Below are 23,006 nucleotides of genomic sequence, written 5' to 3' on the forward strand. Positions count from 1 at the left end.
TAACTAGCTAGACAACAAATTCTTCTGTGGTGTCAGTTCCATTACAACTTGTTTGTCAAAGTCTTATTGCTTGCTTGCCAAAAGTATTATTGGTGATTTGCCAAATATATTCATTATCTAGAAACATAAAATATTTTTTGCCTTTGAATACCTTGCATGACCTCCTAAACCAGTGTCAAAAGAGTTCATATGATGCAACCAGAAACTGCTTAAAATAATTAATGTTAGAAACAAGGCAGACATAACTAAATTGTAGAAAAAAGATACGGTTATCTTTTGGAGCATTGTTTCTATTTATAAAACTATCAATTTCTAACGAACAAACTTACATTTTAGTTTGAGGTGAAATCTTTGACTAATTTGCGAAGGGCATATGCATATTTGTGCATGTAATGCACAGACCCCACTTCAAAATCTTAACAGTATTTTTCACATCTGAGCAAAACTTATGACTGAAATGTACAGTTCTTATTGTAAATCACAATATGCTCTATGCACAACTAGAATTTTAATCATAGTTGAATATTAAAAGCATATAGTAACTAATTGAATATCAATTTAACATTAAATATTCTTTTTAGACTTTTGGTAAAGTACATAATCAACATGGTAAAGTTAAGCCGAAAGGAAAATGACGAACTTGGTCAAACCTTTTTGAAATATCTTGATGAAAAAAATCAAAAGATTACAATGTCTAAACCAGAGCTGAAGGAACTTTACCAGAAATTTCGCACTTCTAGCAACTTGAAATCAAGTTTCAGTTCCATACTCTTTCATATGTCCCGACGACAGAAAAAAATTCGTGTTACCAATGGCCATGTGTACTTCCTTGGGACCAAAGATTATTCTTCATGTTTGAAGTAAGAATGAATTTATTTGGAATATACCAAACGTATATCAAGATATTTGTATAGATAACCTGTTTTTAGTAAACAATCTCCACGGTCAGGCAGTTCAAAAGCATCTAAACACCGTGATGAGGTTTTTGAATATTTAAAGAATGCTAAAGCAAGGTAATCTTATGTGAAGAGTGATTTTCTTTACTTTATGCATAGTAACATGTCATTGCAAGAATAATCTAGGTTAAGTTTACTTTTTTTGCAGAGATGCTCTGTTGCACACCAGAACTTCCATTGTAACAGTGAGCAGTTATCCAGACAATCTAGAAAAATCATTTGGCTATTACACTTTTGATGTTCAAGTAAGAACTATGACTTATAATTGTAACAAACAATTAAGTGACGCATTGTTTTTTTTTTATTTTAGAACAGCACTGCCAACAACTTTCAGATAGTTGTACATAACAAAAGCCCTTCAAAATTGACCCTGACTAAATGTCTGCTTTTGAGGGACAGCAAAATAATGGAACTGGTTGATGATTGCGGCTGTACTTTGCTTCCCAATCCTAAGTTTGTAAACCTAGAACCAGGTCAGTATAAAATATTAATTGACGCTTTAGGTTTGATTGTTTTATTAGTGTACGTTCTGTTATTAAAAACCTACTCAGATAACTAACTCCGTTTTTTTTGGTAGAATCAAGATAAAGTCTATTGAAATATATTTTTTTTTTTTGGTAAATTCAATTATATCTTTAAGAATATCAAACCTCATACAGAAGTAGGTAACATTTTGCAAGCTTTTAAATAAGTTTTCATTTATTTTTAATTATCATCAGATGTACACATCTGTCTATTTTAACTAAACAACATTTTTGTGCTGGCAACTCTAGTATCGCGAAAACAGTGACATTATCATTTGGCATGTTATATGTACTCCAATCTGATGTTATCGTATATCTTTAAAATAATCCAGTTAGTGTTATGATAAAGGGTAATTCATAATATGTAGTTGAATGAAATGTTTTATTTTTGTGATTGACATTGACAGATGAGTCCTACACAATCTCAGTGTTTTGTACTCTACCACCCGGGGTGGGATCGTACTGCAGTGATGTTTTTCTCTCATTTAAAACTACATCGGATGAAACCTTTCTTGTGATGCGATACCTGAGGTGCATGAGATCCGATGACATCACAAGGCTTATACAACCAATAGCACCCTTCTCCAGAGTATCTCACAACCCTGTCAAAGTATGTCCAATATTCACTACAATACCAGGAGAAAAAGAAGAAATGTAAGTTGAAGCAAAACTAAATGCTTTCTTTTTTCCTACAGAAACTGCAAAGTTTAACTTGGCATATGTTTTGCACTAATAACAATCACACCTGAGACTTTAAACAACAAAGTCAGGACAACCATTTCAGCAGTCTTGTAAAACATCAAGAAAAACATATATTACACTATCTGGCACAAGTCCAGTCTAGCATAGAATTACTAACTTCCTTTTATATTTATTTTACTTTTATATTTATTTCATTGATGAGGATTGTAAATGAACTACTACATGCATTAATAGTTTTTAAACCAAAAAAAATTGTATGTCAGAAAAGTTGTTTGCCATGTCTTCTCAAATAATACCTTTACCATGAGAATTTAGTTAAAAAAAATATTACTTCTCACTCATGTTATTTGTACATATATTGACATTAAATATTGTTTATGTTGATATTACATTACATATGTTGTGTATGTATTTTCTATAGTTTTAATAACCTCTTTGCAATAACAGAGCGCCACATGCAAATCGGTTGAAGTTTGAACGAGAACTACCGAGCAAACAAGTTGATCCTCGCCTAAATGCAGCTCTACGAAACAAAGTACTTTTGTATGAAAATGGTCAAATGAAAACTACTCGTGACCCATATGAGCGAACTTTACAGTAAGATGATTTGGGCATTTTTTTTCTGTTACATTATCTGAACTATAAGTGTAGTCTGGCGCCTATTTAAATTTTTTAAGGCAATTAGTCAATGAAGAATTAGACCTGAGAAACTATGGAGACAAGTTTTCCTTACTGCTACAATTGGAAGAAGTGCAATCAATGAGAGATATTCATGTCTATGATTTGCATGGGGTTACATTGAAAAAAAATGGCAATGGAAAATTTTTGTTGGAGGTAAATCATTTTTTTTTTGCTTATGTTCTTTTAAATTAAACATGTATTTGATATGCTAGCATGAATAATAAAAGGACATCGCAAACAATTTGTTTCTCACAAGTTAGGTTGTTCAACATTTATAACATACATATATTGGTTTGATTCAGTTCAACTTATTTATTGTAATTGTTTTGTACAGGTACCAGGATTGGCTGAAAAGAGGCCCTCAGTGTTACGTGGTGATCAAATTTTCTTTTTAAAATTGGGCCCTGATAGAAAGCAGTGTGAAAACAAAAGATATTCGGGATATGTGCATGAAGTTCGTTTGAAAGAAGTCCTTTTGGGAATGGGATACCCGTAAGCAGTTTTATTTTGTAACAGTAACTGATGACGTACTGAGTCTAGTCAGTTATAATTACTTAAAAAACTGGGTAAAAATATTTAACGTTACTCATTTAAACAGTCTCCCCCTAGATTGCTTTATAAATGTGTTAGTAATGTTCTCGCCCTGATCTAGTTAAAACTCACTTTTGACAAATATTTGCGCAGGGAAAAGTGTTTTAATTAGTAGGGTGACAATATTGATTAGGACTTTTCCAGGAGACCAATCGCACCTTCTCACATCCTTTATTTAATTGTACTAACGATGTACACACTTCTCATCATATTCCATTTCGTTCATCCATAGGCGTAGCCAGGGGAGGGGGGAGGCTAAGGGGCCATGCCCCCCAAAAAATTTATAAATATTTTACTCCTAATAATTTGTTTGGTAGCATTTATGAGCAGTACCACAAAAGTCGATCACAGGCATGCCACACCTTCAATTGTCATGCATTGTTACGTCACAAACGATGTAGTTAATATAACGTTTGCTATACAATAATGTAGTTTTACTACTTCATTCAGTTTTTGCTCTTTGAGTATTGCGTTAACATTCAGTCAGTTGCTGCTCGAAACGGTTTGCTAGCATTGTTATTTGTGTTCGTTACGACAATTAATACAATGACAAAAGCTAAACAAAATATTCCAACTTTTTGCCCCCTCCCCCCAAAAATTTTCGGCTGGCTACGCCACTACGTTCATCGTGCCATCGGTTTTGCCATACTTGGTTTAAATCTGACTGTTCAAACTTTGTTCGGTACGAGAACTGTTCCAGTCGTTCCCAGCCGTCTTGTTTGCGCTGCAGGTTCAAAGCGGCGTTCATGCCCGGCATGAAGTTCGACGTTTCCTTTACCTTCAACCGCTTTCCGTTGAAGCTCATGCACCGAGCCGTAAGCAGCGTGGGAAAGGGCCGCTACCAGCTTGTGCTATTCCCTGTCGGGGAGTTGATGCCCGATGAAGACCAGCCCAAACTTTGGTTAGTATTTCCAGGGACAAATGCTAATAAATGAATTTTGGCTGTTTGTGTAATAAAGTTTAAAAGAAAAATAACAATTCATTTTTGGATTCTAAAAACATGATTTATCATTACTATGCGAGCACTCACATTTCTACAGTATTGTATAGCGACTATTGGTATTGTGACAAATAAAAGTACTGATCTTATAGTTGACGGTATACCCAGGCAACCCTAAGATTAATTTCCGGTGACACTAAACTTTGTCATCAGGTCCTTTTTGTAAATTTAAATTTAGCTTTATCTCTCTCTCTCTCATTTTTTGTTATCCAATATTAAGGTTACATAGTATTAAACTAGTAAATACCCTATTTAGGCTGGTCAACGCCGGGTATTTTATCTCATCTTTCAAAAAGAAAAAAACAAGCTCACTGTTATTAACTTTAGAGAGGCCCACAATAGATTAATTATAATTACCGCTGCTAACGCAACCGTTGTTATATTGCGTTATAATTGAGTAAAGGTATCTAATCACCAAATGTATAGTGGAACACGAAACGTTTATGATTCGACCGGATTGCGACATCATTTTGTAATGTTCTATGTCAATACTGTTTAGCCAGTTTTTGTTTACTGTCAACATGACACGCGACAAAGGCCTCAAATAAAGGTCACATTTTAATAGTTTGTTTTCACTTGTACCGTGTGTCGTTTGTCGTAACTATAGTGTTACACCAAAGCCTACTGCCTAGTTGTAGCTCTAGATTTTCTTTTTCCATTATAAACTCCATGTAATATTGTGTAAACTGTAAACTAAAAAAAATTGGCGTACCCTGTAAATTTTAGTTTTTTTCCTTCAGAAATTTGCAGTTAAGTTAATTTGTTTTGTTATAAAATAATATTCAGCACTCGACGCTACAACGACTATACTAGCTGGGTGGTAATCCAAGCCAAAACGCTAAATTCAAATCCATAACAAGAAATATTTTTACCAAAAGCCTGTATGACCGAAATCTTGAAGAAAATGCTCAACAGAAAAAGGCTGTTCATGCGATCTACCATGGCAAGTCGAGGTTCCCTTACGTCATCTACGGACCGCCCGGTACTGGGAAGACGGTCACGATGGTGGAGGCAATTAAGCAAGTAGGTTTGCAATGTTGTTCCATTATCTTGCCTCACCAGTGAACTGAAGCTCAAATACCCTATCATATCAGTAACTTCCGTTTTGGGTGATGAAAATTGGTTTAACTTGGTCTACAGATCGTCAACAATAAGCCAAAATCGAACGTGCTGATATGCGCACCGTCGAACAGCGCATGCGACCTATTGGTCCAGAGAATCTTGGGAAGCGTCGATAAACGACTGATTCTGAGGATGTGCGCCATGTCCAGGCCACAGTCCGATATTCCAGATGAAATCAAGGTAGGGTTAAAGCTCGCAGGCATATTTTACAGGATCTCTCTTTAATAATGTTTGTGTTAAACGGCAAATCGCCATTGACCCAACTCCCAACCAAGTATGCATTGGCACTTAACATTTAGTTTGTAATGTTTGCAGGAAGCAATGAAACTAAACTATTTATAATGTTTTTGATGGTCGTTTTTTTCAAATAACAAAATTGATATATAAAATGATATATATAATATATATATATATATATAAATCAAAACAGCTACTCTGGTAATTGTAATTGTTAACCAACGTTTCGGCAACCTATACAAGCCTCCTTCGTCAGGTTGAATGACACTGAACGCTCGTACAATAAATGGAAAGAATACTTTTTTTGCTTTCCATTTATTGTACGAGCGTTCAGTGTCATTCACCCTGACGAAGGAGGCTTGTATATAGGTTGCCGAAACGTTGGTTAACAATTACAATTACCAGAGTAGCTGTTTTTGATTTATATTACCATGCCTGGTAGCAACAGTTTATATATATAATATATATTATTGTTACATAAACTAGCACACCTTGCGATTTTAAAACATTGAGTCACTTAGGCAATTTTTTTAATTGGTATTAAAATAAAGGCAACTTTAACAAAATTTTATAACTAGTCCCAATTTATTTTATATAACTAGTCCCAATAAAATTGCTGTAGTAAAAGCGTTAGTAAGGAATTGCATAATTATGCATTATACCCGAGCATTCCATATTGTCGTTTTGCAGAAAGTGAGCAACATCGAGGGAAGCGAATACGTATACCCGACCAAAGAAGAACTGATGAAGAAACGCGTAATAGCTACCACCCTTATCACTGCCGGCAGGTGAGCCTGCAAGCTTGCGTTCCCTATTTTTTACGGCTTGCTATTGGTAAAATTTGTCGTATTTTTCTTTGCTAATAGAGCGTTTAAAAATATCTTTGGTACAAAAAAGGTTTACGGATGTTTTTGTTTCTGCTTACGGATGTTTTTGTTTCTGCTACTGCCTACCGGCATTCTTCTCCCGCCTATGCCTTGCCCTAAGCTTGCAGTCGTGTAATGTTTTTTATTTGACAAACAAACACTGACTAGCCTTTATTTGTCTTATACCACTGGCCCTGATGAAAGTTATGCCATTGTGCGAATTGGAAAACATAAATTTGTATCAAGCGAAACTAAACTCTTGTTCTGTTTGCGGCACACTAAACCTTTGTATTGTTTGCGCCGTTTGTTTGGTGGGGATTGGGAGTTAAAGTTAAAGTCTAGTTGCGAGTAACTTTATCACATGACAATGAGTCAAAGTGGTGTGGCGTATAGTTTGCTCTGGTAATCTTTTTCATGGTTAACTGAAACTGTTTTTTAGCTCCGGTATTACCTGAAATAATTTGTTTATTACATAATTAAAACGTTAAAAAGTTGTTCAGTGCCAACCATATAAAGCCTTAACCATACTTACAACATCTTTCATTTATTGAATCAACAGGAATCCTGTTTGTATTTTGATCTGTTTGTTACTTTATCCTTTTGTCTGTTTTGTAAAACTAGCCATGTGTGGGGGGCGCGGCTCCCAGTTTTAAAGCCGTGGTAAATAGGTCAAGACAGCCTATACCTCCGATATTAATCGGAGCGAATTTTGCTGAGAGGTTTTTGTAAAGTTAACCGGATGAAACAACATATTGTATAACATTGATTGAAAGGCCACAGCTATAGGGATTTTCACCATTTGCAACCTACAAACATTTTTGAATTGTCATGCCAGTTGATCATTATACACACAGGCCAGGATAAGTTTTCACAAATAATTTAACGATTTGGTTGTTTTATAGCCTTCATATTCAACGCATACTGTACTTATTTATTTTTCTGTTATAGTTATTCTAAGGATTCACTGCTAGTATATAACGTTTTAATCGACTCGTACAACTTTCAGACGCATTCAGCGATAAACAACATTGGGACGATTAGGTGCCCATGCTATTTTTCAATGTATAAGTTCTCCAATGATAGCAAAATGCAAAAAATATGTAGGAAATTAGAAATTTCCTAATTTACCGAACAGGTAGCTCCAAATGGCTCCGTAAAAAGGTCATTACCTAACTTTGGGGGGTCAAAAGGTTCCTTTTAACAAGTCCACTTTTATCATACGTTAAATGACTTTTTTAGCTATGGAAGAGCCGAGTATTTCGACACGTATTATATACTTCAAAATAGAAATAAATCCCCGGGAAAAATGTTAAATCAATTACCTGGTAAAATCTTTAGTAGACTCTTTGATTTTTTTTAGAATATCTTCGGCATGTTTTCCTTCTGACCATTTCGATTACGTGTTCGTCGACGAAGCTGGTCAAGCGGTGGAGCCAGAGTTTATTATCGCTGTCGAAAATGTTCTTGTGAGTACTTTTATCCAGAAACACATTCGCATTAGTTCTATTGTTAATAATTTGTATATCTATAGTTAGTTAAATATAGTTTTGCTGCCAGGACTGTAGTTACTTGAAACGTTTAGTTTTCAATATGGGCTTTTGGGTTGGATGGACAAAGCCTCACTTGTGTCGGATCAAGGCAATCTTTGCTCAAAATGTTTGATGGTTCTTTTTGTAAAATTCTGATAACCTAACCGCCGGTTACATTTTATTACAAAGTTATTCATTTTAGGTTTTCAGTAGATATGACACGCATTGTGATTTGCGCTATTTTTACTAATACGGAACCATGAGAGTATGAGGCCATGCACAAAAAATACTTTTGGATCAATAAAACTCTCTAGGTGTGATATACTGTAAATTTATTTTCCGACATGTTTTTCATTACAGTATATCTTTAAAATATTTCTTTCGTCAGTCGCGAATAAAAAGTTTACAAAACAATTCTTTAATGTCTTTCTTGCAGAGCGTGAATGGCCGTGTGGTAATTGCCGGTGACCCTCACCAACTGGGACCAATCATTCGATCGCAAGTGGCGGTAGAGCACGGATATGGTGAGCTGTTGTCATTAGCCGAACTGTTTGAGATGTAATGCACTTGTAAATTCGATTTTTTAAAGCCTAGTCCTAGTCTATCGATTCTCAAAACAATAAGAGTTCAAATATCAAAACTAGTTTTATAATAAAAACAGGATTGAATTACACAAAATTGATTTTTTTTTATTGAAACGTTAGCAGCTCGAAGCTGTGTTCCGTGGCACAAAGCTTTAACGGAACATCGATGATTGATTTTCTGGCAAGCTGATTATTGCGAAATCATAGTATAACCATTAGGGCGGGTCGCGAAAACATTTTTTTTTCAAAACCACTTGCCTTATGGATTTTGGTAGATAGACACCTAAAACCGTTGTATACAAAGTTTAAGCTCATTTGAACATTTATTGGTGTGAGGAAATCGAGTTAAATTTTTGCCGAAAATCGCAAAATCGGGTAAAAATGCGACATTTTAGGTTATGTTTAATCTATGTTTTTGAAGTGAAATTAATTTGCTGTGACCTTATACTTGTTTTTTAGACAGTTATGGAATTACTGAAGCAAGTTAGATCTGCAGAGATTGCATTTTTATATTTATTTGCAGTAATTTTAAAAATTACATTTTTGCCGAAAATCGCAAAATTTTATAAAAAGGCAAAATTTTGGAAAGCCTTCAATCTGTAGTTTTCAAGTCAAATCTGACTTTAAATTAATGTTTATGGAATATAAAGACTCACTCCAGATGGATATAGCGGCAAAAGACTGCGTTTTAATACTAATTGCGCCAGTATTAAAAAACAATTTTTTGCCGAAAATGTCAAAAACAGTTTTAAGTATTGCCTGTCACTGCAAATGACATAAAATTCTGCTTTAATTCAGATGATGCATGGAGTTTTGTGGAGTTCGACTTGGAAAGAATCATTTCACCTCTTTTTTTAATTCATAAACGGTTTTGCTTTCTTCTGTAACAACTCTCATAGCCCTTTTAATTGACCGGGTATAAATATTATATAACCTTTTTGATTTTTTACAACTGATGTGGTCCTCTGCTATTAAATTTGTTCTGTTGGATATTCCTAGTTTGTCATTTCGTTATATTATATTTAGTGTTGGTGTATTGAACTTTCTTACACTGTCATCTTCAAATTGATTTTGGCGACGAATTTTTTTTTTATATTATGGACCGTTTTTCCTCGTATTATTTGATCATTGCTATGAGGGAGTTCTCGCTGTTGGTACTGTAGGGCGTAGGTATTTCTTTCGACAAAGAATATTTATACGATACCACACACACCATTACAAAAGGGCAAATTTTACCACATAATAAATCAAAAATAGGACCTCTAAATCATGGCTTACACTTGCATCCAGGGTTTGTCGTCTGTATATAAGTGAACATAATTTGAGTAAAAAATCTAATAAAAATCTTCTACACTTGGTTAACTTCATTGGAAAAAAAATATGTTCCATTGTGGTTTAGGATCAAATTTCAACCACTCTACAAATATGGCCCATGCCATATAATTACTACAAGTTAAACTGCTTTTCGAAAAAACAGAATATTGTAAAATGTGAAACGTTCTCACAAAGAAATGCATACATTGGTAACAGCAAGAACCTTCTTATAGCAATGATCGCTGACAATGATCCAATAATATGAGGTTATATAACTTATATTATGAAGCGGTTCATAATATAACAAAGATGCGTGGCCAAAATCAATTTGGAGATGACAGTGTGAGACAGTTCAATATACCAACACTAGATTTAAAGCGGAGCATTATACCGAAATGATAAACTGGGAGTATCCAACATAACCAGTTTAACAACTGAGGACAACATCAGTTGGAAAAAATTAAAAAGGTTGTACAAGAATACTTATATCACTGTTTGGTAAAATTGCGAATCATACCCAGTCAATTGAAAGGGTTATTACAATTGTTACGGAAGCAAGCAAAACCGTTTGAGGATGTAAAAGAAGACAGGAAATGATTCTTTCCAAGTTGAACTTCCGAAAACGCCATGCATCATCCGAATCAAAGCAGAATTTTATGTCATTTGCAATGACAGGCAACTCTTGACACTCTAAATTTTACTGTTTTTAACATTTTTGTCAAAAATTATATTTGTAATACTGGCGCAATTAGTATTAAAACGCAGTCTCCTGCCGCTATATCCATCTGCAGTGAGTCTTTATATTCCATAAACATTAGTTTAAAGTCAGGTTTGACTTGAAAACTACAGATTGAAGGCTTTCTAAAAACCTACAATTTCGCATTTTTACCCGATTTTGTGATTTTCGGCAAAAATTCAACTTGATTTCCTCACACCAATACATGTTCACAAGAAAAATTAAAGCATATCCAATATGTTTACTAGTTGTATTTAGTGGATCATCATGTTGTCAGGTTTGGCTGCGGTGGATCATGGCTGAAATCATTTGAACACCTCTGATATAGAACATTATTAAATTTATTTATAGATTTTCTGGTATTATCCACACAAAATTTCGGGATTGTCCCACAATCGAGTTGTTGTTTTGTGGTCATGTTGTGTTATTATCAGTCATTTAGATTTCCCACAGGTTTATGTAATGCTTGGCGCTTATGCAATGTGTATACTACTCATTTAGTAATAGACCTCACAGAAAAGATAAAAACGTTTTATATATATATATATATTGTTATACAATTTCAAGACTGGCAAATTGGTCATATCGGTAACAACAATATTTTTTTTAAACTTCCTCGATCTTGGTATTCGGTTAATACTAAACCCTCACCTATACTATTAGCCAGGGCTGGGGAGCCACCGTAAAATAGCATTAGCTCCGGCTCCAGCTCCGGAGCCATCAGGCAATTATTAAATGGCTCCAGCTCCGGAGTCGTATAACTCATATCCTTTGGCTCCGGCTCCAGCTCCGGAGCTATCAAACACACACCCAATGACTCAGGCTCCAGCTACGGTGCCACCAGTCCAGCTCCACAAAAATAATAAAAATGGCTCCGGCTCCGGCTCCACAAAAATAATAACAATGGCTCCGGCTCCGGCTCTGGCTCCAGAGAAAATGCTTAGCTCCGGGCTCCATCTCCGGCTCCCCAGCCCTGTTATTAGCATTTGAAAACATTTGGCGAATCCCTAGTAAAGTGCTTAACTTTCAACAAAATGATCAACCAACATTGTGAAAACTGTAACGGAAAATTTTCACAGGAAAATCTTACTTGGAACGTATGATGGATGACCATGAGATTTATCACCTCACTGATGAAGGTTACGATTCACGCGTCATCACCAAACTCGTCAAAAACTATCGATCACACAAAGGTTTGGGTCTTATAGTTTTGTTGTTTCACAAAATTTTCTCCAAGGTAGATTATTACAACCTCCAAATTTTACATTGCAATGTTTATAACGTTCTCTATATTGTGAATGTGATTGTGGCAAAGACTTGGAATGAGCGGAATGGCATCAGGGAATAATCTGTACTAATAAATCTGTTAGCCTTTTTTAATACGAAGTGCTGCCACTGTTTAATAGAAGGCGCTCGACCCTTGTCAGCCTTAGCTAAGTAAATCGTTTGAAATCTATATCGTATTTTTACTCGTACGGTAGTTTTATTATTTTCCAAACACCGCCCCACGAAGAGTTAAAATTAGCTTCTCTACCCTCAGTTAGACCTTTTCGAACAAACACAATAGCGACCGTGCCAACTAATCGACCGCGTTTTTAGCCATCATCAAAGTCCCCGACGATATTTTCTACGATAACGAGCTCCAGGTGTGCGCCAATAAAATGATGCGAGAGTCGCTCTGCGAGTGGGACGGTCTGCCCAAACGGGGATTCCCCGTCGTCTTTCACGGCGTGAGCGGCGAAGACATGCGTGAGGGAAACAGCCCCTCCTACTTTAACCCGGTCGAAGTGTCTTTGGTGAGTTTCCGGTTGCTTTTGTTGCCATTAGTCGGTAAGTTATTCATAAGTCGTGGGGAGGCATATGGTCGACAGTACTGACTCGAAATGAATATGGAAATTTTTGATTCGAATAGTTGTGAACTTAGGGCAGATGTCGGCAACCCCTGGCACGCGAGTTAATTTTTTCGGGCACGCCAAATGATTCCACGCGCATGTTATATCACCTTAGAAAAGTGCAACCATTACATCACTGCCACATCATTAACATATTATTTCATCACGAGCATTAGCTAAATAGTTGCACCCATTTCCAGTTCGATATGCAGTATCCGTATCACAAATTAGTGTCTTAACTGTTGTATTTAACATTATTTTTTGTGGGCGTTAAACTTGTTGTTTACGACTAACCTTCGTATTACGTCACAATGCCTCGCGTTAAAGAAGGACATTCTACATTAAAAGTAAGCAAGTTTGTTTTTGGACGACTGAGAAACCAAACGAAAAACGAAACTGATAGTTAACACTTATAGGTATCGGCTGAAAAGCGTCGTATATTCCAAAATAGCGGGCACAAGATTGTGTTCGTGACAGCCTTGGTTGCCAGTGCAAAACCAAACATTAAAAATGTTTATTTTAACATTATTCATAAACTGGCACACACGGGTTGCCGACCCCGGACTAAAAGGTTGCCGACCCCTGACTTAGAGCATGAGAAAAAACAGTTTCTCACTAATTATAGACTTAAATTTTTTTAAGTGGATATTTAAGACATTAACTAAAAAAAACAGGATGAAATAAAGTAAGGGTCCTTCATTTCGAGACCAAGCGATTTTTTACATTGCGCTAAACTCGCCTCTCTGTATAAAGGTGTACAAATACATCTGCGAAATTCTGGATATAAGGAGCAATCGGGTCAAGCCGGAAGAAATTGGAGTCATTTCTCCATACAGAAAGCAGGTAAACGATGTTTTTTGTCTGCTCGACAACTTATTTTTTTCTATGCATTGTTTCTCTGTAGTCTTTTCACTTTGTTATCCGAGCAATGTTAAGTTTTAAAAAAAAACAATGTTCACAAGGTTACTTTGTCTTTCGCCAGGGGCGTTATATGAAGTAAAAAAAAAATAAATTATTTATTATGAGAATATTTATTAGGAAGTGTTATAATAACCGCTGTCGCCTCTTGTGGTAGGCGCAATCAACATACCAACTTTGTAGCTGTGACCAGGGCTGCGGAGTCGGTTAAAAATAACCCGAATCCGACTCCGGCCCAAAAAAATAAACCCGAGTCCGACTCCGGTCAAATGTGCGATTTCGTCGAGTCTCGAATCCGGCCATCACTCTACAACCTGTATTCGGACAATTTACGTAACTAAAATAACGTAGATATCCAGCAATCCACTTATAGGGGTGTCATGTAATTCATTCACTTACAATACATGGTTGGAAAATATACTACCATATGCCATTCCACTTTTACAATTTCCAGTTGGCGGCCATATCAGTTTTAAAATTTAGTAATGCGCATGTTGGACTCGGGACTCGGGTAGTTTTACGTGGTCTTACTCGAGTCCTGATTCCGACTCCAGCAAAACAAACAGACTCCGACTCCGCAGCCCGGGCTGTGACTCGTATATATTTAAAACCAGCTTTACGTTTTCAGGTCCGTAAGATTCGCCAAGTGTTAAACGATAAAAAGCTCTTGGGAAGGGAAGCGATCAAAGTGGGAAGCGTGGAGGAGTTTCAGGGCCAGGAGCGGAAGGTGATGATCATCAGCACGGTGAGAAGTGACGCGCACCACCTCGTCCACGACAAAAAGTTCCACCTCGGCTTCCTCCAGAACCCTAAGGTCTGTGTCCTTAAGCTTTAATTGTTTTGTTGTTGTTTTTTTTTCAGCAAACGACCACAACAGTGACTCCTGTTTAGCGATGGCGAAAAAGAAAGGTGTTCGGTGTGATTTTATCACGGACCGGGCTTCCAATGGATTACGGATCCATTTATCTGCAGTCCTAGGGTCATTAGCCCTTGGATCAGAACAGACAGTGGTACATTTTGCATATACTGCTCTATGTTTTACGTGTTTTCAACGTTACGAAACATGCCATGCACACAACTCAAGAAGCACTCGTCAAAGTTACGATCACTTTTTTTATCGCAGCGCTTCAACGTGGCTGTGACCCGGGCCAAGGCGCTTCTGGTTGTCATTGGCAACCCGCACATCCTCTGCAGGGATTACTATTGGAAGCGCTTCCTCGATTATTGCAGAGACAACCAAGGAACAAAGGGAGAGTTCTACGACGAAACGGATCTCAATGAGCAGAATGACGTCGGATCAGGGTCGGACGACGAAGAAGGTATAAGACCGGGGTTTTGGGATTACTAAAATGATTGCCAATTTTAAATTTAGGGCCTAAATTAAAAAAGTAGGCTATACTGTGATTAGGAAACGTTGCTTAAGGTCAAATAATGTGATATACAGGACACAGTATTTAGGTAACTTTATACAGGACGCGGTATTTAGGTAACTTTGTACATCTAATGCTGGTCCATTGTCGTTTGGCATTTGTAATTCGAGTCTTGTCATTTCTAATTGGTGGTATATTAAAGAAATATTGCAAAAGCCGATTTTGGTTAAAAATATAACTAATTGACGTTTGGAACCATTCTTACACTGGTTTAAAAGACCTGTATACGTTTTTGACTAGTACTTTTTTAATTAGTAGTGTCAAAAATATAGCTAGCAAATTTCATGTTTAACAGAACTTTAATGTATCAGAAGAGTTTTGTTGTGTGGATAAATACTTCGTATAGTGCCACCTGCCGACTCCTTTTCCGCTCGACATTCTATATCGTTTTGTTCTAACTGGTCTTTCGACCTAGCTATAGCCAATTAGTGTTTTCTAAACCTTGTTAAGAGATCGTGTCAAAGATATGAAATTAAAAACAAAATATTTAGATAACAGTTTTATTTTTATATTTGTTCTTTTAAGAAATAAAATGGATGTATACCCTGCTGTTACAAATTTATACAGCAACTAAACAGGGTTGCGGTTGTTGTATCTTTTGTCAGGCGGCATTTTCGAGAGCCTTATTTTCATTGGTGGTTCAATAATTGGATCATTATAAATAATGTTGTTTACCAGGTTAATTCTTATAATATTATTAATTTTTTTACACTTTTGATTTGTTGGTTTGACGATATATGTTGTTGTAGTTCCCTTGACTTGTTCTGTAAGCAAAAACTGATGTGGGCCAACAAAATGTCTTGCCTTCGCCTATGACTTTGCAGATGCCTAAGCTCCTTTGATAGACCAATACACACCCCAAAACTTTTCCTTGGCTTGTTTCTGCAAGCAAAAACAGATATGGGCCGAGAATTTTGCCGCCTTTACTTATGACCACGGCCCGCAAAAGTCAATAAAGTTAACATTTTTTAAGGAACTCGAAACAAAGAATGAAGTTGTTTTCAGCACCTAGGGGACTGTTTCTAAGAAGTTTATAGGTTAAAATAAAGTTGAAATTTACAATAAAGTCAAAATTTTCAATAAAGTCAAATTTTGTCAAATTATGGCTTTTGACAAAGTTTTTTTGTTTCATGAGAGTAGGTTTTTGTAAAAATCGTCGTGGAAGCATTGTAAATCAGGAACTGCGACACAATTAAACCGTATTAACCTATAAAAGCAGGAAATATGTCACAATGCCCACTTGGATCAGCAGTAGCTTTCATCCAAATTGTTCATTTTGTTTATTCATTAGTTACGCAATTAAAAAAATTTTATAAAACACTTCTTCTTCATAAACGGGGTCTTTTAGAAGATCAACAGTTTGGATTTTAGGAATAGCAAAAATGCCTAAGCAAGCTAAATCTAACGCCAGAAAACACGACACACTTTTTAAATCCATTAAACACCTTGACTTTTTGACAAAATATTACGTTGGGGTCTAAAATCGACAAAATATTATGTTTGGGTAACGGGCATCAATTCAAGGAAGAACTATAGCCTCTACAAATAAGCAATTTCGTTAGGTTAAAAAAAAGTAAAAAAATGATAAATTTTTTTTTTTTAGGTTTAAAATAAAAATGGCCCTAGTTATGACGTAGATACAAAAGGGATAGTTTGCCAAGGGATGCATTTTTAGTGTCGAACTTATCGTAAAGAAAGGTAATTTTTACAAAGAAAACGTATATTTAATTATTTTTTTTATTATATCCTACCTTAAAAAGTAAGACTCCTAATTTCTTGGCAAGTTTTTTTAGTTTTCCGCAAAAAACCCTTTAGTGCTGTAATCCCCCTCTTATTTTTTTTATCTAAATACGAAATAAATACAACCAACAGTTTTCTCATAAACCAACTTTTTGTTTACGAACACTACAAAAGAAGGATATATTGCTTGATATTGCTACCGCTAGATGCATATTCAAAAAATATTTGATTAATTGACTTTATGTACATAATGCGTACGGCCATATTATTAACTTTTGGCCAGCTAACATGGTTCAACTGTAGTACACTATACTTTTGCCAATGCTTTGCTAAGACGAGCCACTTCGCACAATGAACGTAGCCCGCGCGGGACATCGCTTCGCGAGCTGAACAAAGCAAGCGGTATGAACGAATTCTGTATTAAAGTTTTTCTGCCGCTAGATAGGAGTCGATAGCTACAAAGAGCTAAAATGATCAGGTCACGATATTTTAGGTTTTTTGTCTCCAATCAAAGGCCCCTAGGGGTGCAGCCTCTTACACCTCTTAAGCGCACCTATATACCAATCTACGTCATGTCAGAAAATTTAAAAGTTCTACGATGTTTACTTTTTCTAAAAAGCTCCGGACAAAAACATACCATAACAACCAAAAAAGGATAACGGCAGTAACAAGATACGTCCCAAAAATAATTTTTCGGCCCATTTAATAAGTTATTCTTGTCCAGTGCTCAACGACGAAATTTTAGTGTGGTATTGATATTCTCCCGTCCTTGTTTTTCAGTTTTTAGCAGAAAATGGTAATGTTACGAGATTGTATCATATATTTGTTTAGTATATAAATATCGTATGATACCGATTGATTCGTATCTATCTTAGTTGTGGCTATCTTATTGCCGAAAACAGGACGATTAGATACGCATTCGACTCCCAATGCTTACTCATTTTGTCCTTTAAAAATGCGAAAGTTGTTCCAAGTCGAGAATGCGAATGTAGAGGCAAATTGAGTTGTTTTGGATTCCATCCCAAACTGAGGGCTGCTAACACTATGTAGAGTGCGGACGAGGTCAAAAAGTCAAGGCTTTGCGTTTTTTGGTTGAAGGGCTGTTTTTGGGCCTGCGTAATTTTGATCCAATTCAAAATTCAAATAATATACCTATGTGATAAATAGTATGGTAAAACACCGAACGTTGAAGCTGAACTTGGACGGACTTAGTTTGGCTAATGGTACAATCGAGTTTTCAGTTGGTTTGCGTTCTCACAAATTGACTACCATTTTGCTGAATTCGGCATGGAATCGCAAAAGGGATAAGCCCGTAAAGTCACGTAATATTGATAAAGCAAAACCGCAATGTTGACACTGTTTGGGTGAACTGCGTGGTTGCCTGCTTTTGCCGCCGGTAAAACCCACGCACTTATCTCTAGTCCTCCCTCATCTCTGCTATGTTGTTTTGAATTCGTCACAACCGCGATAAGATCTATTCGTCGAAATTCCAGACGCTAAATTACCATCGCCAGCAGATCGCACGAGGCCCTTAGCATTATTTTTGACCGTTAGTGTTGTGTCGCTTTGCGTCACGAATCAAAGTGTTTGTGCGCATGTTTTCCGATTCCTGCCTGCTAATCCGTAACTAACCCTCCGGAATTCGAGGCGCTGCTACATCAGAAGGGCGTCACCTACCATCGATTTTTCATTTGCTGACGCTCATAATTATCGTTAAACCACATTTATTAAAACGTATTTTGTTTTCTGACGCGTAATATCGTTTTCAAAACAAGCATACTCATATTCTGATCGAACGACGTGTGGGCCATTAAGCAACGATAAACTGTCGGACCTACCGCCCGTGGGAGAGCAAAGCATCTAATTTTATTCGTGATGATTTGTTAAAGAGGTCGCCATTCCGCTGCGCCAGTAGCACCTAGAACTGCAAAACATAAGTGATTGCAAACTATCGACAGGCTACGGTCGTATTGATTCACAACATAAAATTGAAAGCCTTCAATATAACTGGATAAAAGCCTTCGAATATTTTAGCCTCAGCGACTCCCGCCTTACCCCGTGCATAGCTTCAAAATAAACTGCCAATTGCGGTCACATTGACGTAGGCAGCCTCGTGTAACTAAGCGATAGATCGATACTTCTCGCCGCCGTTGTTTATGCGACAATGTGCGTTGTGGTGCACCAGCACAGGGAGGAAAAAACGGCGATTCCCATGGGCAACCTGCGCTGCTTGCTGCCATCCTTGTGTCGTCACAGTTGTGGTGAGTAAGGGCGCTTCACGCCTCTCACTCTGACTACCCCGAGCAAGGTCAACATGTTGTTGCTGCCGGTTCAACGGTGCCGGAGAGGTACCGGCCCCGCGCTCGATTTCACTTCCGGGATAGTGATTCCTGCCGCCTCGTCAATATCGCCTGCGCCTGACCCTCCTGGTCGAGTAAACAGTCGTCAATTGTCCCCCGCGGTTGATTCGCGTCGGATTCTCGAGGCCGCTGTAGTGATGAGTAGCCAGGGCTGCGTGCACCGGAAAATTTAATTTGTCTGCATTTTAGTTTTGTTTTATGATCGCAACGTTTTGCCTATTCAGCGAACATTTAATTAGAATTGTGTGGATTTTATTTTTTTATTAAAAAAGTTATGTTGTCGTTTACCCTTCACTGTTGTATTGATAAATCCTGTAAGATGCCTTCCAACACATAGATTAAACTTTAAAGACTCCTAACACAGCTGCCAAAATCTTATGTGGAAAGTTGGTTAGTTTCTTTGTCGCGAGAAAAGTACACGATATGGAGCGTTATTAGGTTTTCTGGATTCGTTGTTCACTTTAAATTAGAAACGTTTATAGACGACCAGTCGCTCAGTTGTTCCACGCCAACGCGATAAAATAAGCTCAACAGATCCGACAAAAATACGCGATAAGGCCGTTGCTAATCACCTGGGTTCGTAGACGGCCGCCTACGAAGCTACACCGGCTTTCCCGTGATTCTGGGAAACTGGGTTTATGAGAAAAGCCAGAGGCGTGGTCGTTTGAACCTCCATTATGCAACCACTAATCCCCATTAAACCTACGTCTCTAATCGACAGTATAGTGTGTCGGTAGTGTGTATACTTTGACCTCTGATTTCAAGAAAGCGTCTGAAATCTCCCTCCTTGAAACATTGTATATAATAACATGATCCAACTCTGACTGTGCATGTTCATGTTTGTAATGTCTATTGTGCTAAATACTACATGTACAACCGAGGTTTGCACGGCAAGTACATGTTTGCGATAATTCAGATGGAGAACATTGTAAATCATACAATACCTACCACGATTACAGTTGACTGTTCAACGCAGAAAACTAGCAACAAAGAATGTCTTGCAGACCTTATTGGACTGTATGCGAATGTATGAAAGTCCCCTACCCTTTGCAGATGTCCATTTCTGTTAAGCTAAAACAGCTAACCAATAACCATAACTTACGACTGAATATTTCCACACAGATGTCGATGAACAAATGTTCAGCTTAACTCGTCGACTTAAAACTATCGGCCTCGGTAAAGCTACCTTGCAACGGCAGGTGGAATCCGGGATTAGCCGGGTTCAGGAGATCGTGGTTCCCCAATGGAGAAACGAAGAGTAATTTTGATCTCTTTTTAACAATCGCAAGCAGCTTGTCGGAGTTACGAATCGGCCATAAATTTGTATTAACTTTGTTATACATGTCAAGTATAATTCCTGTAAATGTAAAGGTACAAACATAAAATGAAGAGAATAGAATGTATTAGGGTTATAATTAACACAAAGCCTTACTTAGAAATTAGAATTACGAGTTGGGTGGTATAGGACGTACGTTCAAAAACGCAAAATTTTGTCATAATTGCCTATTTTTAACAAAAACTTGACCGTCACATTATTGCAAGTTTAAACCAAATAACTGTGATTTTAATTTAAAAAAACTTCATTGTGGATAGCAAAGTTATATAACGCTTTTAATTTTCCTTAAAAAATAATATTTTTCTCGAAAGATGTTAATGTTTTTAAGGCTTGCTTGTATGTTATTTCGGCATGAAAGTCTTGGTTGAAAACAAAATGAACCACTGTTAACAAAACGCTTAAAGACATGTCTTGTCGATTTTCATTATGCACTGCGATTTTTTTTTTTTTCAATATTTACATCTCTACTTTCTTCAAATCGTGTATACCACTCCTCGTTTTATTATGCATAGTATACCATTTCATAACGGGTCAATATCCAACGAAATTACCTGATCAACGACAATGTGACAATGTCCAGTAAAACAAACGATTAATATGAGGAAAGGAAGTAAATCAAAAAATCTGTATCCAAAAATCAATTGCTCTTTGTAGTTCCTACATACATTTATACTTAAAACTATAAGCAAATCTGTATTTTTGTTAAATCTTGTTAAATTGTTCGTGTTTACCGAAAGCTAAGCTTATGGGTAAAATTATTTTCCAATTGTGCTACCACATTCCTCCTTTTTTGCTTTCGTGAAATGTGAAACTATTTCATTTTTAATTTGTTTACTTTAATGTTTCTTCAATTGTTTGAGATTAAAGAAACCCCATGTTGATTTTATTGTTTGCCCAGTGTTCTGTTATTACATGACTAACATTTCGAACATACCTTTTTTAAATACTTTTAAGTTCTACACGATATTCTATTCACGCGTCTGCCGAAAAAAATAGTTTTCTGTTTATTATTTTGAGATTACCAGCTGCCTTTTATCACTTAACGGATCACGAACTGCTCGGTGACGAACTTACTACCGAGTTAAAACGCCTTAGAGTAAATCAATTAATTGAGGTTAACAGAAAGCTTGTATTATTAAAAAATCTAACGTACCAAAGAAATAATAGGTTAGGTCCAATCAATAAATACTTTAAATTACACCAATCAATCTGTTTCGGAAAAACGGTGCTGGACTCAAAAATAATTATTTCTAAAAAAGGTTAGGTGCTCCGCCATGAGGGTGTTTTGTATGGGGTTATCTTCAATAAAAGCACGTTCACTGATTACTTAAGTTACGTTTGTAGCCTATCCGGTTAGTGATATATTGTGTACAACAGATTAACTACATTCAATAATCAAGTCATGGCTCTTATTTTGACTACTTGTTTTTGACACACTCATCATTGGATCATAATTATTTTAATTAAATTGTTGACTTTCGTGTCGAAAAAATACGATGTTCAGTAAACGCCTAGCTTTTGCCATTATCATGCCTTTTCTGTACACTAGTTTGTTTTCGTTCTCATTCTTTTTGCCCTAGTTTTAATTGTTTTGCAACATGCGATCATTTGACCGGATTGTATGCCTCTTCAATACCTTATGGTTGTAGTTTTTACTTTTGAACTCGAATCATGATAATTATCTTTTGGGATCTGGCCGGTTGCGGGGTTGGCAAATTTCGTCGTTGGTCGCTTGCTCATCGCCACTTATCTTCAAAGCTGACACTGATCCTTTTTTGTGACCAATTTGTCTCGCCGCGCCGCATGTATAATAGGGCTCCCGCGCACCGCGCTTTCAATACACATATTCGTTGCTATTAAAAGGAAACGTTCTTGTATAGCTGTAGAGAGTTTTCATGCCTACTTATTACATGGGAAGCGGGCACCGTAGTATTTTTAGGCATTTATCAGAGTTGAGCCTGAGTGTATTGTGGAAATAAGTTACAAGACTGCTATAATTTATCTGGGATCATATTGTTTTGATTTGTGCATTACAAACTTGAGGTGGATTTGATGGCAGATTTAGCATGAAACGGGTGAAGTGCTTTTCACGTTGTAACTAGTTGTCTTCCATGAGATGCTCACGAATATGTATAATTTACTGGCAACATACCTGCTAACATGCACATCAGTTTCGTTAAGATAGATTCCCTGTCGTGCTGGCAATTGTTACTAATAGTCACGTGAATAATAATAAAAAGTGGTCTGAAATATCTTTGCAGCACATCTGTTTATGTGTACAGGGAGCAAGATGATTTTTGCGTGAGCGCTGTTTTTTGCCTGCCTGGTAAATTGGCTTCTAGTTTTGAAGCATAAGCAGAAAAATTATAAACTACACCTGCTTACGGCATCTGTTTTAGTCTTGGGCAGCTGGAAATGATTAGGCATTGAGCGATGACAGACGTGTTTCAAAACTACGGTCAAATAAATATAATAATAATTCTGTTTT

At 36.7% G+C, this 23,006-nt stretch overlaps 1 protein-coding gene across 1 annotated transcript; it reads left to right on the forward strand.

The window, feature by feature from the left end:
- Positions 1-1,099: 1,099 nt before the first annotated feature.
- LOC146160665 (putative helicase mov-10-B.1) lies at positions 1,100-22,585 on the forward strand. Its single transcript, XM_083385975.1, has 18 exons — positions 1,100-1,201; positions 1,267-1,429; positions 1,888-2,134; positions 2,630-2,779; positions 2,860-3,016; positions 3,198-3,355; positions 4,185-4,355; positions 5,333-5,477; positions 5,595-5,756; positions 6,504-6,601; positions 8,040-8,145; positions 8,645-8,732; positions 11,922-12,035; positions 12,442-12,638; positions 13,488-13,577; positions 14,281-14,466; positions 14,776-14,971; positions 20,305-22,585. The coding sequence occupies exons 2-18, from the start codon at positions 1,363-1,365 to the stop codon at positions 20,442-20,444; spliced, it is 2,472 nt and encodes an 823-aa protein (XP_083242101.1). The 5' UTR covers positions 1,100-1,201; positions 1,267-1,362; the 3' UTR covers positions 20,445-22,585.
- Positions 22,586-23,006: the final 421 nt, after the last annotated feature.

The sequence above is a fragment of the Ascidiella aspersa genome, chromosome 3 (genome assembly GCF_963924565.1).
Source record: "Ascidiella aspersa chromosome 3, kaAscAspe10.2, whole genome shotgun sequence".
NCBI lineage: Eukaryota > Metazoa > Chordata > Ascidiacea > Phlebobranchia > Ascidiidae > Ascidiella > Ascidiella aspersa.

Bases quoted from the DNA above. Each gene is read 5' to 3' on its own strand.
- LOC146160665 (XM_083385975.1), top strand. From the start codon at position 1,363: ATGGAACTGGTTGATGATTGCGGCTGTACTTTGCTTCCCAATCCTAAG. The intron at 1,430-1,887 runs GTCAGTATAAAA...TGACATTGACAG, and splicing joins GTTTGTAAACCTAGAACCAG to ATGAGTCCTACACAATCTCA. The intron at 4,356-5,332 runs GTTAGTATTTCC...TTTTACCAAAAG, and splicing joins GAAGACCAGCCCAAACTTTG to CCTGTATGACCGAAATCTTG.